The 12,254-nt window shown below is 39.1% G+C and overlaps 1 protein-coding gene across 7 annotated transcripts in view; it reads right to left on the bottom strand.

The window, feature by feature from the left end:
- Positions 1–12,254, bottom strand: part of PLEKHA5 (pleckstrin homology domain containing A5) — a 166,739-nt gene that overhangs the window by 62,994 nt on the left and 91,491 nt on the right. For all 7 annotated transcript variants that reach the window (XM_018080565.3, XM_018080562.3, XM_018080568.3 and 4 more), the window contains 2 exons: positions 4,884–4,967; positions 3,800–3,920 (listed from right to left, as the gene is read on the bottom strand). In XM_018080565.3, coding sequence (XP_017936054.1) covers positions 3,800–3,907 — 108 coding nt within the window. In that variant the 5' untranslated portion in view covers positions 3,908–3,920; positions 4,884–4,967. The remainder of the gene's footprint in view (positions 1–3,799; positions 3,921–4,883; positions 4,968–12,254) is intronic.

The following is a 12,254-nucleotide window of genomic DNA, read 5'->3' as shown; positions in this document are numbered from 1 at the left end:
AGCAAGCAAACGTAGTCAAATCTGGTACCATCTGATCCCTTCTAAGGCATGGTCCTGGCAACTGTGATGCCTCCAAAACCAGAACCTAAGTGAGGGACCCTGCATGGTTCCAGGACTGAGAAAGAAGCCAGGAAGTCCAGCCAGTGATATTCACTCTTTCCCCAAACTGAAAAAACAAACACCAGCAGGCTTTTGAACTCTGGGCAACAGAGCAGTCAGCAGCTGGGGCTGCACACTTCATCACTCTGCAAGATGCTTTTCTCCCTGCTTAGCTGGTAGAGGACACAGGATTTATGTGAGGCTTCTTCCCCAGTTTCGGAACTAGCACAAAAGTAATTCATTAACCTTAAACTTATTGCATATATACTTGAAAAAAATAGGTTGAAGTCCTTGCTAAAATGGAAATTTTGTGCACGTAAACTCAGAGAATAGAAATCTATATCTTTGTTACTTTCCAATTCTGTTTAAAAATACGTTTCCAGTCTTCAAGGCTTACATTATCTTCCAAACCACAAAGCAACATGATGCTGCCTTCTGGATTTTGTAGGCAATTTCAGTGCCTTCCAATGTTGCAGTTTTCCATGAGCTCAGTGGGTTTCTGCCTCAGCATTTTAGCTTGGACTCGGAGGCTGCTCTTAAAGCAAATCTCCCAATCATTCATGCTTTACTGTGCTTTGGTTTGCATAACAAAGTAAACTGGATTTAATTTAGGGTAAGACTAAAATGGAAGATGCACAAGGAGTACTACTGGACTTGTCTGACTATGGAAACCCAGTATAGATATTCAGCCTGAGCACCAATACTGCCCTTCACACTGCTCCTGTTTACTGGGCTGTTTGCTAATAAACCTCAAAAATTTCCAGCCTAGGTAAGGTTATACCTAAACTAACCATTTAAAGCTGGACTCGCTTGAGCACTGTATGAAATACATATAAACAAACTGATAAACATTTATAAACATGGTGATACATCACAGTGACTTTAATAGAGTCACCAGGAGCTCTGCAGCATCTGTCCTGGGCTAACACTCCACTCCACTTGCTGTGAGAAAATTGTTCCCTTTATTCTGCTGATAATCAGGACAGCAATGAAGAGCAGCAGAGATGAACTGTGGAGGGTCACTGGTAATATGACTTTACACATTAAAAAAGCTGATTCCCTGAATGCATTTCATAATTGTATTTGTCTGGGTAGTGATTTTAACAGCAGGGAAAAAATAAAATAAAATAGACAACTACAAAATCGATTTCTTAATTTTACAAAGAAAGGTGAAAATATGTACTTCTGTAGCAATTTCAGGCCTATGTAGATCTTTTTCACAGTCAGAGGTCTGTCCTAGGGGCTTCAAGTTTAGAAATACACTTCAAGCTGACAGGGAAGAAGCAGCACTTAACAGAGCTGTAGTGTGTTATCTGGCCAGCATCATGTATACAGTGGGAAAGGAGGATTAGAATTAAGACTTTTACTGGGGCAAGACTGACCTTTGCCTCACCTCACATTAGCCTCTGGGCAGCAGCAGAGTCTTTCTGCCACAAAACAGAAACTTCTCCAAGTTCCATATCTATTTGGGATCAATTAACATCAACGAAAGGAAGAACTTATTTCTATACCCCTCATCTGTCTGAAACTTTAATTGTACCACAAACTTTTGTTCTATTCCTCATTACCTTCCAACATCAGGTGTGTTCATGAGTTATCTCTGAAAACAGAAACACCTAAAAATTACATGAAGCAACCACACAAGGCATCCTTCTGCTCTGTAATTTACTTTCCTCAACAACATTGTGCTGCAATACATGGAACCTCTATATATTATATTCAAAAGTTGATAAGACAGCTAAGAATTTCAGGTCCTACTGCTGGAAGACATGAATAAAAACATACAAGAAAATCAGTTCTGTATCCATGTACAACCTAAGGGCCCTTTCTACAGAGTTATCTTTAAAAGTGCTTGCCAGAAAATGCTGACTGGTATCAGCTGTGGTTCTACTTTACAAGTATTCACCTCCTAAACACAACAATTTTAAAATGGTGTGGCAATAATTCAGACAAATTCACATTTAAAAAGTGATTTACAGTAATTACACATACAGCCACAAGAACCATATTAATATTTTAAGTCCATTTAAATAACTGGAACAGGAAGAATGAAAAGTACAACAAGAATCTGCTTTTTTAAAATATTATTTTCACAGAAAGTTAAAGTGTCATTAATCAATGAAAGTAAAGAAATCACAGTAACTGGGCCATAGAATTCTCAATTTCCTTCTAGAACGTTATGAAACAAACATTAGGCTGAAGGGTATTTTCAACTTCTCCTTTGAAAGAGGAGTGTGAAAAATATGCTTGTAAAACACATGCTCCTAAATTGTAATTAATTTCCTACATTTAACCTAAGATTGCTTCCTAGAAAATTAATTTCAACAGAACTAGCTCTGTAACTATTGCATTCTGCATCACTATTATGACTACAGCAATAAGTTATCTTGGGTTTTTTGCTTGCTTGGTTGTTTTAGGGCTTAGCTGGTTCTGAGTTCATTTTTTTGCTGTTGTTGTTTGGGGGGTTTCTAGTTTGTTTTGTTTTAAACTGGTTTTCCTGCATGGACTTAAACATGATCATATGAAAGTTGAGATGGATTTTGTTACTGTTTATAATACATCTGTGACTATTTTTCCCCCCAGCAACATTAACAGATTAAGACACTTTTTTCATTAAAAAACTTTTCTGATGTAGGTCAAGGATTCTGTCTGTCTCATTAGACATCTAAAACAATAAATATTTCCAAAATGCACTTAAAGAAACCTTACAATATTTTCTCCCACATGGAAAATAAATTATTTCAGTCCAAGTTTCTGAAATTAAGGAATTTGTTCAGCTAAAACACATTCCAAAGTTTATTTTTCTCTTGCAGGCTGGATTAACCTGCCAAAAAAGCCCTTCTCAGGGTTAAAATTTTCATTGACTAGCGAAAGTATAGGTTTTTTTCCCCTTGTTTAAATGTTAACTACTAGTAGAAGAGATGACAAGGCTCTTGTTTGTCATCACTGACCAAAGTAGTTATCTTGGTGTCTTAGCAAACTTAAGGGACTTCTTAATTTTGTATCAAGCACACTCTCCTTTCAGGAACTGAACTTTTAGTTTCAGTTTAGAAAACTAAAAAAACAATAAATGCACACAATAAGCTCATCAGTTTTATCCAGTAAACTTAAAAGTTGATAAAAACATCTGGGCATTTCCCTTAACCCCCTGAGAAGCTGGGCAAATGGAGAAGACACAAATTCAGGTGACCCTGGGAACCTCCAGAACTTTCCCCAGGAATTTTCCTAGGAAAGGAGGAGTTCTCGTCCAATGCCAGCAAATCATGTCAGCTGCTGTTTACCACAGGGTCACCCTCCACCTCTCTTATAACTACTTCTTATACACAATTATAACTTTTACTGGAGAAATCCAGTCAATTATTTGTGATTGAGCAATTTCTGTAACAGTGGTTGCCCAGATGCCTCATCAGTCACTCAAGGTTCTGCTGTTCACACAGATTAGAAAGGTCAGATTCTGTGAACAATTTAAGTATGTGCAAGTCATAAGATCGGAGTTAGCTGATAAAAATTACAGTTACAGTGATAATTTGTTTCAGACACTTCAGTTTCCAAATTAAACATGAAAGGGCTGAAGTGCCCTGACGAAGAGATATATCCTGTTTCTCTTTTTCAGTGGAATGCTAATATATAGCACTGTCTAGTACCTTGTGGAATAACTGAATAATTTTAATTTTAATTTTATTTGGACATAAAGACTTACTCTGCCCACAGGGCTCATTGGATGAGCAGCATAATCTGATGTCAGATTATAGTTAGATGCTTCACATATCATGCTTACTGGTCGCTCCTTCTTTTCTTCAGATGTCATTGCTGCAGCAGTCCTGAAAATAGAATATGTAATAGCACTAGAACATGCTGTGTGTGCAGACTGCTAATAAAAAGCACCCCTAGATGTAGCCTAGTACAGCCTGTGTCCTACTTTCCAAATCTGAAAGCAATTCACATGTCAATGCAAAGTTACCTGCACGGTGTTTTAAACTCAAATCTATAACAGATGAATTTTAAGGCGTTGTTCTAAACCAGGATTTCTCTATTAGTGTAAGGTGTTGGTGGGAGGGAAAAAGACAGGTATGAGCATGAGATGGAAATGGGAAGAAATGCCCTCCAAAGAGCCCTTCTGGCTTTGCCCCACTTGGTGAGAACAGGCAGGTTTTGAAACTGCAGTTCTCATGGGTTTCGCTCTCGCCACCGTACATGTTTCAGCAATGCTGGTGAGCAGGACACCCAAAAACCAACCACACACAAAATCCTGAGGTCAGGTATGAGTTCCATGCCTATCTCCTTGCACTGCTGTGTATTCTACAAAACTAATGCAGGCACAGCAAATCCAAGCAGTTATCCAGTGATTCAGAAAGCGTCCCAGCTGGCCAAAACCATAACCAGCTGAGGAGAAACTATCAGGGAAAACATTATAGATTAACAGCATGTGACTGTCCCCAAGTGATCATAAAATTTATTGCTTCTTGGAGGTTTATTTGGTTATGATATAATATACAGGTCGTTTGCTAAACCTACAGAATAAGTAAAGTGACAAGTGGAAACTCACACACTGCATAAACACGGTGCATTTCTATCATACAACTAATTTGGGCTATGGTTTTGATCTTAAAAATTAGCATTAAATATTTAATACTACTTTCAAGTAATTTAATCAAGTAAAACTATACACATGCTGATCTGACTTGGGGAAAATAAATATTGCAATTAGTAATTCACTGAATCTTGCTTCGATATTAACAGGTTTTAAAACATATATTTTATGGAGTGAAACAGATGGCACTTACTGTTCGTTCACAACAAAAATACAGTTGTCCTGCGATGGTTGTCCTGTTACTGGATGTTTGCAGGTTACTTTTCGTTCATTATGACTGTGAAAGAGAGATAAAGAAAACTATTAGGCAATGATGTTTTGGTTTTCCAACTCAAATACGTAAATCCAGTACAACGAATATATTGGTACAATGAAAACAATTATGAATATTTCACTATGGCATATGACAACATCTGTGTACACACACACAATGCATATATATATATATTAATAAAAAGGATGAGAACAACTGCTAAAGAATCTTCATTAATACCTTGGAAAGAGATAGGAAACATTGGCACTGGGTTGGTAATTATTTTGCATTTTAAAAACTAAAGCCAGTAAAAGAGTTAGTTCATATATGAACATATATAATTCACTTCAGCTACATCTTAATGTGTTCATAAACAGGATTTCAGCTAGACAGGGACAAGTTAAACCTGAGACACACATAATTGCTCTGTAAGGATTAAATATCACTGCTGTAAAGCAACTGTCTTCTACCTCAGAACATGAAGATACCAGTTTAAAATTTCTGATATTACAAATATCCAACAATTGGAACAAGACTGATTAATTACAATCACGGTTCTACTTTTGCAGGTGACTTCTAAATTCAGAGTACTGCTCCCCTGCAGTGATCCCAGGAGTACCTTCAAGTGTCAGGGAGCCTGACAGCCCAGAGCTTCACCCTCAGCAGCACAAAAACACCCACTCTGCAGTATCTCGTTCCCCTGAACTGCAGGTACTGTTAGGCCACAGCAGCTCCCACAGTTTGGAAGAAATTGCCAAAATTCAACAACTATCAGATGCTGTCTGAACTCAAGAAAGAAATATCTGGACTTGAGTCCTCCAGCCTCCGAGGGGAAGGAAGAGAAGGGGAGGAATTCTCTGGTTCTGGGCTCCTCAGTTCAAAAAAGACAAGGAATTACTGGAAGGGTTCAGCACTGGGCTACAGACATGATGAGGGGACTTATGAGGAAAGGCTGGGAGAGCTGGGCCTGTTCAGCCTGGAGAAGAAACGACTGAGAGGGGATGTTATCAATGCACCCACGTATCTGAAGGGCAGGTGTTAAGAGGATGGGGTCAGACTTTCTTCAGTGGTGCCCAGTGACAGGCACACACTGAAACACAGGGAGTTCCATTTGAATATTAGGAAAAACTTCTTTTACTGTGATGGTGACAAAGCACTGAACAGGCTGCTCAGAGATGTTGTGGAGTCTCCTCTGGAAAGCTTTAAAACCTGCCTGGACGCAATCCTGTGCAACCTGCTCTACGTGACCCTGATCTCCAGAGGCCTCTTCCAACCCTAAGCAATCTGTCATTCTGTCATTTACTGCCTACCAGATATGTCAATCAGCTGGTTGTTACAACCTGTGCCTGCTGCAGACGGGGGTTTTTCCACCCCCTCCATGCAAGTGGCAGGATCCCAGCCCAGTGACACCAGGAGCACACCTGAGAGCACAGAGCTGCCAGCTGGCACAGCGACAAGGCTAGGAGAGGCAAGGATGGCTGGATTGCAACAAACCCCTCCGAACTCTCCTGCCCCAAAACGTAGGAAGGAGAGCAGGGGGAGGTATGCTGACAAAATTTAAACCTGGTTCAGTGTTTAAAAAGCATATGAGCAGAAATCAGACTAAGAAAAGGCAGTGAGGATATAATGCAGGTGTGCTATTTGGGTATCATCCACATGTTTCAAAACTAACCTCTTTTATTTTTAACACTTCAAAAAGTATTTATAAACAAAAAAGTATACAATACTAACCCACCAGTATCTGAAATCAGCACTGTAAATCATGAAAAAAGTAATTTCATCTGACACCATTTACTTTTGCAAAGAATATGTGGTGATACTGTTTCTCATGTAAGGTACCTTACATAATACTATGCTTTTCTTATAAGAAGTTCAGCTCTTAAAAATATTCTTGGACAGAGAACGAGCCTGGACCAAAAAGAAGTGCTTTAGGTGTAAGATGGCAGAAGGGGTGCAGAATAACAAAACCTTTGAATGGCACTTTACCCCTAATACCTACTTCTTTTATTGTCTATTCATTTAACCATCTTGGCTTTCGAAATCGTGAAGCACAGTCATCTCACAAATGTTATGCTCTCTACCTTTCCTGCTTCTTAAAACAACCTCAACTTAACAAGACTATCTTTACATTCCCCACTTTTAAAAAAAACTCCTTTAAATCATAACATTTTGCAATTATGGAGCATTATTAATTAAAAGTTGCCTCCAAACCAAAGCCTAATAAAAAATTCACACTACTTTCATGGTGAATGAATGGATAAATCTAGATAAACCTAGAGTGCAAGATTAGAAAGATAGCCCAATTCTTTGCACTTTCTCTACTGGGATTTCAAAAATCTACTAATACCTAAACGGACAGAATGTGTTACAGAGCGTAACTAATGAGCTAGCAAATGCTGGTACTTTATCTTTGTACTAAATTCAGCAGAATTCTAAGTTTAGCTTCTGAAAAAGCTGCTGTTGCAGAAATGTATCAATTACAATGAGAGGACAAGAAAGAGTTGACATGAGGACATTCTGTGCCATTCTTAATTGCCATGGTCATACAATGCCTTTCGAGCAAAAATGACCCAGATTGAAGAGAATTCGATTTCAAAACCCTCCTGAGGAAGTATCCGGCCTTGTTTTATTTTGGGGTCATTCCTTTTTTTCTTCACTTCCAAAAAACTTTCTTTTTGTTCCCTCTGACATTTCAGAAACTCTCACATCAGACTAAAAAAAAGATCAAAAAAAACCCTGTGGAGACGAGCTGGTGCTCCGCAAGCTTTGCCAAAATGTTGCTGCCTTGTTCACAATTAAACCTTGGCAGGGGGCTATCAGCTGACATCCAGAAATGTAGAAATAAATGGATCAGGACTTCTGCTCAGGGACCACCAATACTTGGGATTACTACAGAGGAGACACATCCCAAGTTTTGTGTGAGTGCACCTGGTTCACACCGACACAGGAAGAGCCCACATTCCAAGACTGTACAGGGGAGGCCAAATAAAACCAGGAGTGAAAGCAGGGAGGGGGTGGAAAACAAGAGTGAGAGGAGAGGAAGCATTGACACAAACCTGTTCAAGAATATTTTGTTTCAGGTTTGAGTCACATACCAAGTTGGTATTCCAAAAACATCAGAATGTTCTTGGACAAAATACTGGTTTCCTTACTACTCACACTGATGTTGAGATGTATAGGGGGGTAGCTGACATTACATAAAAAAAGGTAAAAAAAACATATCACAGACATGATATGCAGTACCTTCTTTCTAGACTTGCACAGTCAGTTCTTCCTAAAAAGTCAATGCAAAGGAAAAACAACCTGTTCTTTCTCTTCGGCTCAGACGCAAGTGAAATCTCAGGAGTGAACACTGGAAATTCAGCTTGTGCAACTAAGTGTGACGACTGTAAATATGTCTAACTGGATGAATAGATTTTAAATACTGCCATTTGAAAACTTTTTCATTACTCATCTAATTATGGCATTTTTGGCAGTAATTCAGTTGATATTTTGACAAGACTCCTCAAAATACTTGCGCAAGGTGTAGAGAAGCTCGATAATTATTGTCATAACCCTCCCACATAACAGTAGGTTAAGGCATTTGTTTTAAACTCCATCTTGCAGAGTGCAGAGAGTTTTATCAGAACCGAGCTACAACATCCAATTTAGACAGTTGTTCAGTAATCTATAAATTTCTGGGTCCATATACACACTTAGAATTTCACATTGCACTATAATAATATATATCTCATTGATAAATCTCAGGGGAAGTAAAGCAATAAACTGGATTATTTTACTGAGAACTCTAATTTCAATTTTATACAAACTCCAACGTGTAACTCAGAGTTTCAACTCTGCATGTTTATGTGTCTGTACTTTTATTATGTGGAAAGAGAGTGATTCACTTTGACACAGGCAGCTAGAAGCCAGCGTGTTCCTTTTTACTTATTCAGAGATACAGCCTCCAACAGGTATATGGAAACAACACTCCTCTTCCTTCTCTCTCCAATTTTTCCTACCAACATGTTTTGAGGACACAGGATAACTATACATACACTCTGCTACACTTATACAGAGGGACATAAATGATCCTTACTATTTTAGGATCCACACTAATGGCATGCTAAACACTACAGACAAAGACAGGAAAAAATTCCCAGTGTATTTCATTACTATTCATCAGCATATTCTCCAGACTTGGTATGTGGCACAAACTATTCCTCATTAATATCTGCTACCAGGACGTGTCAGGCCTCAAAAATCGACACAGACTGAGTAAGAGATGACATGAGATAAGCACTTCACTGCAAAATAAAGCATGTATCGAGATATGTTCTTGCATGTACCAAGACAACTGATTCCAGTAGTGGCTTGGTACCTGCGACAGAAGAATCAAAACCAAACTAAACCAAACCAACAATAAAGAAATAAGAAAACCCACAACACAAAACCCTAACCACACCAAAACAGCTTCACACGGGGACAGGTTCCATTTTTAGCTGTCTCAGTGTAAGACACCAACTTAACACGCACCTACTTTACTTGACCTCTTTTCTCCAGGAATTTCAAACTTCTCCTTCCCAATCCTTTCCTCTGAAAACTGTAAGCTTTGGCATCAGTTTAGCACATAGCTTAGTTCTGGCATATGGACAAGCCCTCAGAGCAAAAGGATTTATCTTGTTCAGGTTAGAAGCTGACAGTAACCTTGAATTTGACTTATGTTATTTGCCTTCTTATCGACTCTTTCTCCTTTCCATTACTTGAGCCCCTAATCTCTTTAGAAGACAGGATTATTTTACTTATTTTCTCGACATGTTCAAAAAACCTTGTTGTGTAGTTTTAATCTACTCACTACATGTACAGTCAACAGCAATCTTTTTGTTGGCTTAATGTGATCCAAAGGCTACTTAAAAAAAAAAAAGCCCTCAAATATATCATTCAGAGATACTATTCTATTTGTAAGTAGCAACTGAGTGCATCATTCCAGGAGCAGCACTTGCCAACAGAAGCCCTACACAAGCAGGTTTCTTTGTTTTCATTCTCCCTTGTGTTTACAGGACTGCTGACCCAAAATACTGCGTACCAGTATTTTGTTCTAAAACACATTACCTCAAAAAGTCAGCAAAATCCAAATTCTGACCAGTGTTGCTGTTTTGAAACACTATCATCTTTATATATTGCATAGGAAATGAACTCAGACAACTGCAGTTGGAACTGCAAAAAGAGAAGATACATAATCCAGTTGCAACAGGATGATGTAAGTCAATTAGAAATGAAGGGTTAGACCATCTTTCCTCTGAACAGAGCAGTTCACTCAGAAGCGGCAACAAAGATCAAAGTACCAGGGTGGGGACAGTTGGTTTGGGGTCTCTCCATTGTATGATTTGGTTGAGCTCCCTGTCCTCTCAAAAGAAAAACAAAAGGAAAAAAAAAAAAAGAAAGAGCTGGGCCAGAACTCCCAAAGACACATCTGGTTTTCTCCCACTAGAATTAAAACTAGACACCACTTCAAAGCTCCTCTCATGCCCTTTCTTTGTAGCCTTTATTTATGTGTTCCTAAATGCTAAGACCTTCTCATTTGCTCATTCTCAATATGGCCATCAAAGCAAAGGCTGAACACAAACCAAATCATAAACCAGGACACAACTTTTAACAGGCCTCCATACCTTTAATTTGGAAACCCTCTTCCTTTTGACAAATGAACACTGAAGAACACATTTCAGAAGAATGCTACACCAAATATTTGCTTCCTAACATTTATTCTACACCTTAGGTAAGATTTACAGGTTGACAATCTAATCTCTATTATGGAAATATATCACAAATATACTCAGAGATATTTCTTATGAGAAGCAGTTTTATGCATTTTTCGTATTTGCTTCATGACAAAATACTTTAAAAGATTACAGATAAGGCAAACAGAGCAAAATTACCTGAGCAATGAAGTCATCCTCTCTGTATTAATGCTAAATTTTTGCACTGATATTTAAAGGTAAGGCTCAACTGGAAATAAACATAAGACAAGTCTAGGCCAGCTTTATTCTGCTTCTGTGAAGCCCTTCATTCCTCATCTGGGCAAGGGGGGTGGAGGGTGAATCAAACCAGCAATTTTTACCATGTCTGCTTGCTTTCTAGCATAAGAAATTGAAATAAATGCAGCCACTTAGAGTTATTTAACAAAGAGGGGAAAAAATTTAAGTAAATGCAGTCCCTACACAACTGTTAGCAAGGATGTGGTCTGTGGCTGTACTAACTCTCCTATTTTACTAAATCTGTAATGCCACACTGCACAGTAAACAGCAAATGCAAGCACTTTTTTGCCAGTGCTATCATACCCTAGAATTACGAGCCTTTTTTCAATTAAGCTTTTTAAACAGCAAGTTTGGAATCCAGGCTGCATTGGCTCCACCACAAAACATCTGAGTTTGGTAACTTAACATCAGGGAGCACGAATGAGAGAGGGTATAAAGAGACAGCCAGTTGCAAAGTGCTGACAGACCTGTAACACTTCACATGTGCTGCTAAAGAACAAAGTGTTTCTAACCCTTTGTGTGTGCACACGCCTGGGAAGGTGCAGACAAAAATCCCACAAATTTTCTTGGCAGACAGTGTAACACCTAAACTGTAGTTGCTGCTGCCACCGTTCTGGTCTAGGAGTTTATTTTTTCAGGCAATGTGTCAATCCTGTAGACTTTCCTTTTGAGCCCTCCTTATCGTACCCATGGAGGCCTTTTCAACCTAAGGTGACTGAAGGCCCATACTAAAACCTTAAATCATCTTGTCCAGGAGCTGCTTTATGCTGATGATGCCGCCCTTGTCGCTCACACAGAAGCAGCTCTGCAGCGTTTAACATCCTGCTTTGCAGATGCTGCTGAGCTCTTTGGGCTGGAAGTCAGCTTGAAGAAGACAGAAGTTCTCCATCAAACCTGCACCTCAGGAAGTCCCCCATCATCCCCATATCACCACTGGCCAATCAGAGCTCAAATCAGTCCGGCAGTTTAATTACCTAGGCAGCCTCACCTCCTCGGATGGTAAGATTGACGGGGAGATAGACAACAGGTTAGCAAAGGCATATAGTGCCTTCCGAAAGCTTTATAAAAGAGTTTGGTGAAACAAACAGCTGAAGAAAAGTACCAAGATCAGTGTTTACAGAGCCATAGTGCTGTCTACTCTTCTATATGGATCCGAATCATGGGTCATCTACCACCACTGCCTGTGACTCCCGGAACGCTTCCATCAACGCTGCCTCCGCACAATCCTAAACATCCACTGGTCAGATTATGTGACCAATACATCTGTTCTAGAACAAGCAGCAGTCACAAGTATTGA

The sequence above is a fragment of the Manacus vitellinus genome, unplaced genomic scaffold (assembly GCF_001715985.3).
Source record: "Manacus vitellinus isolate BGI_N305 unplaced genomic scaffold, ASM171598v3 scaffold_5_pilon, whole genome shotgun sequence".
Taxonomy (NCBI): domain Eukaryota; kingdom Metazoa; phylum Chordata; class Aves; order Passeriformes; family Pipridae; genus Manacus; species Manacus vitellinus.
Note: the sequence above shows the minus strand (reverse complement) of the source record. Positions and strands in the feature narration are given on the sequence as shown.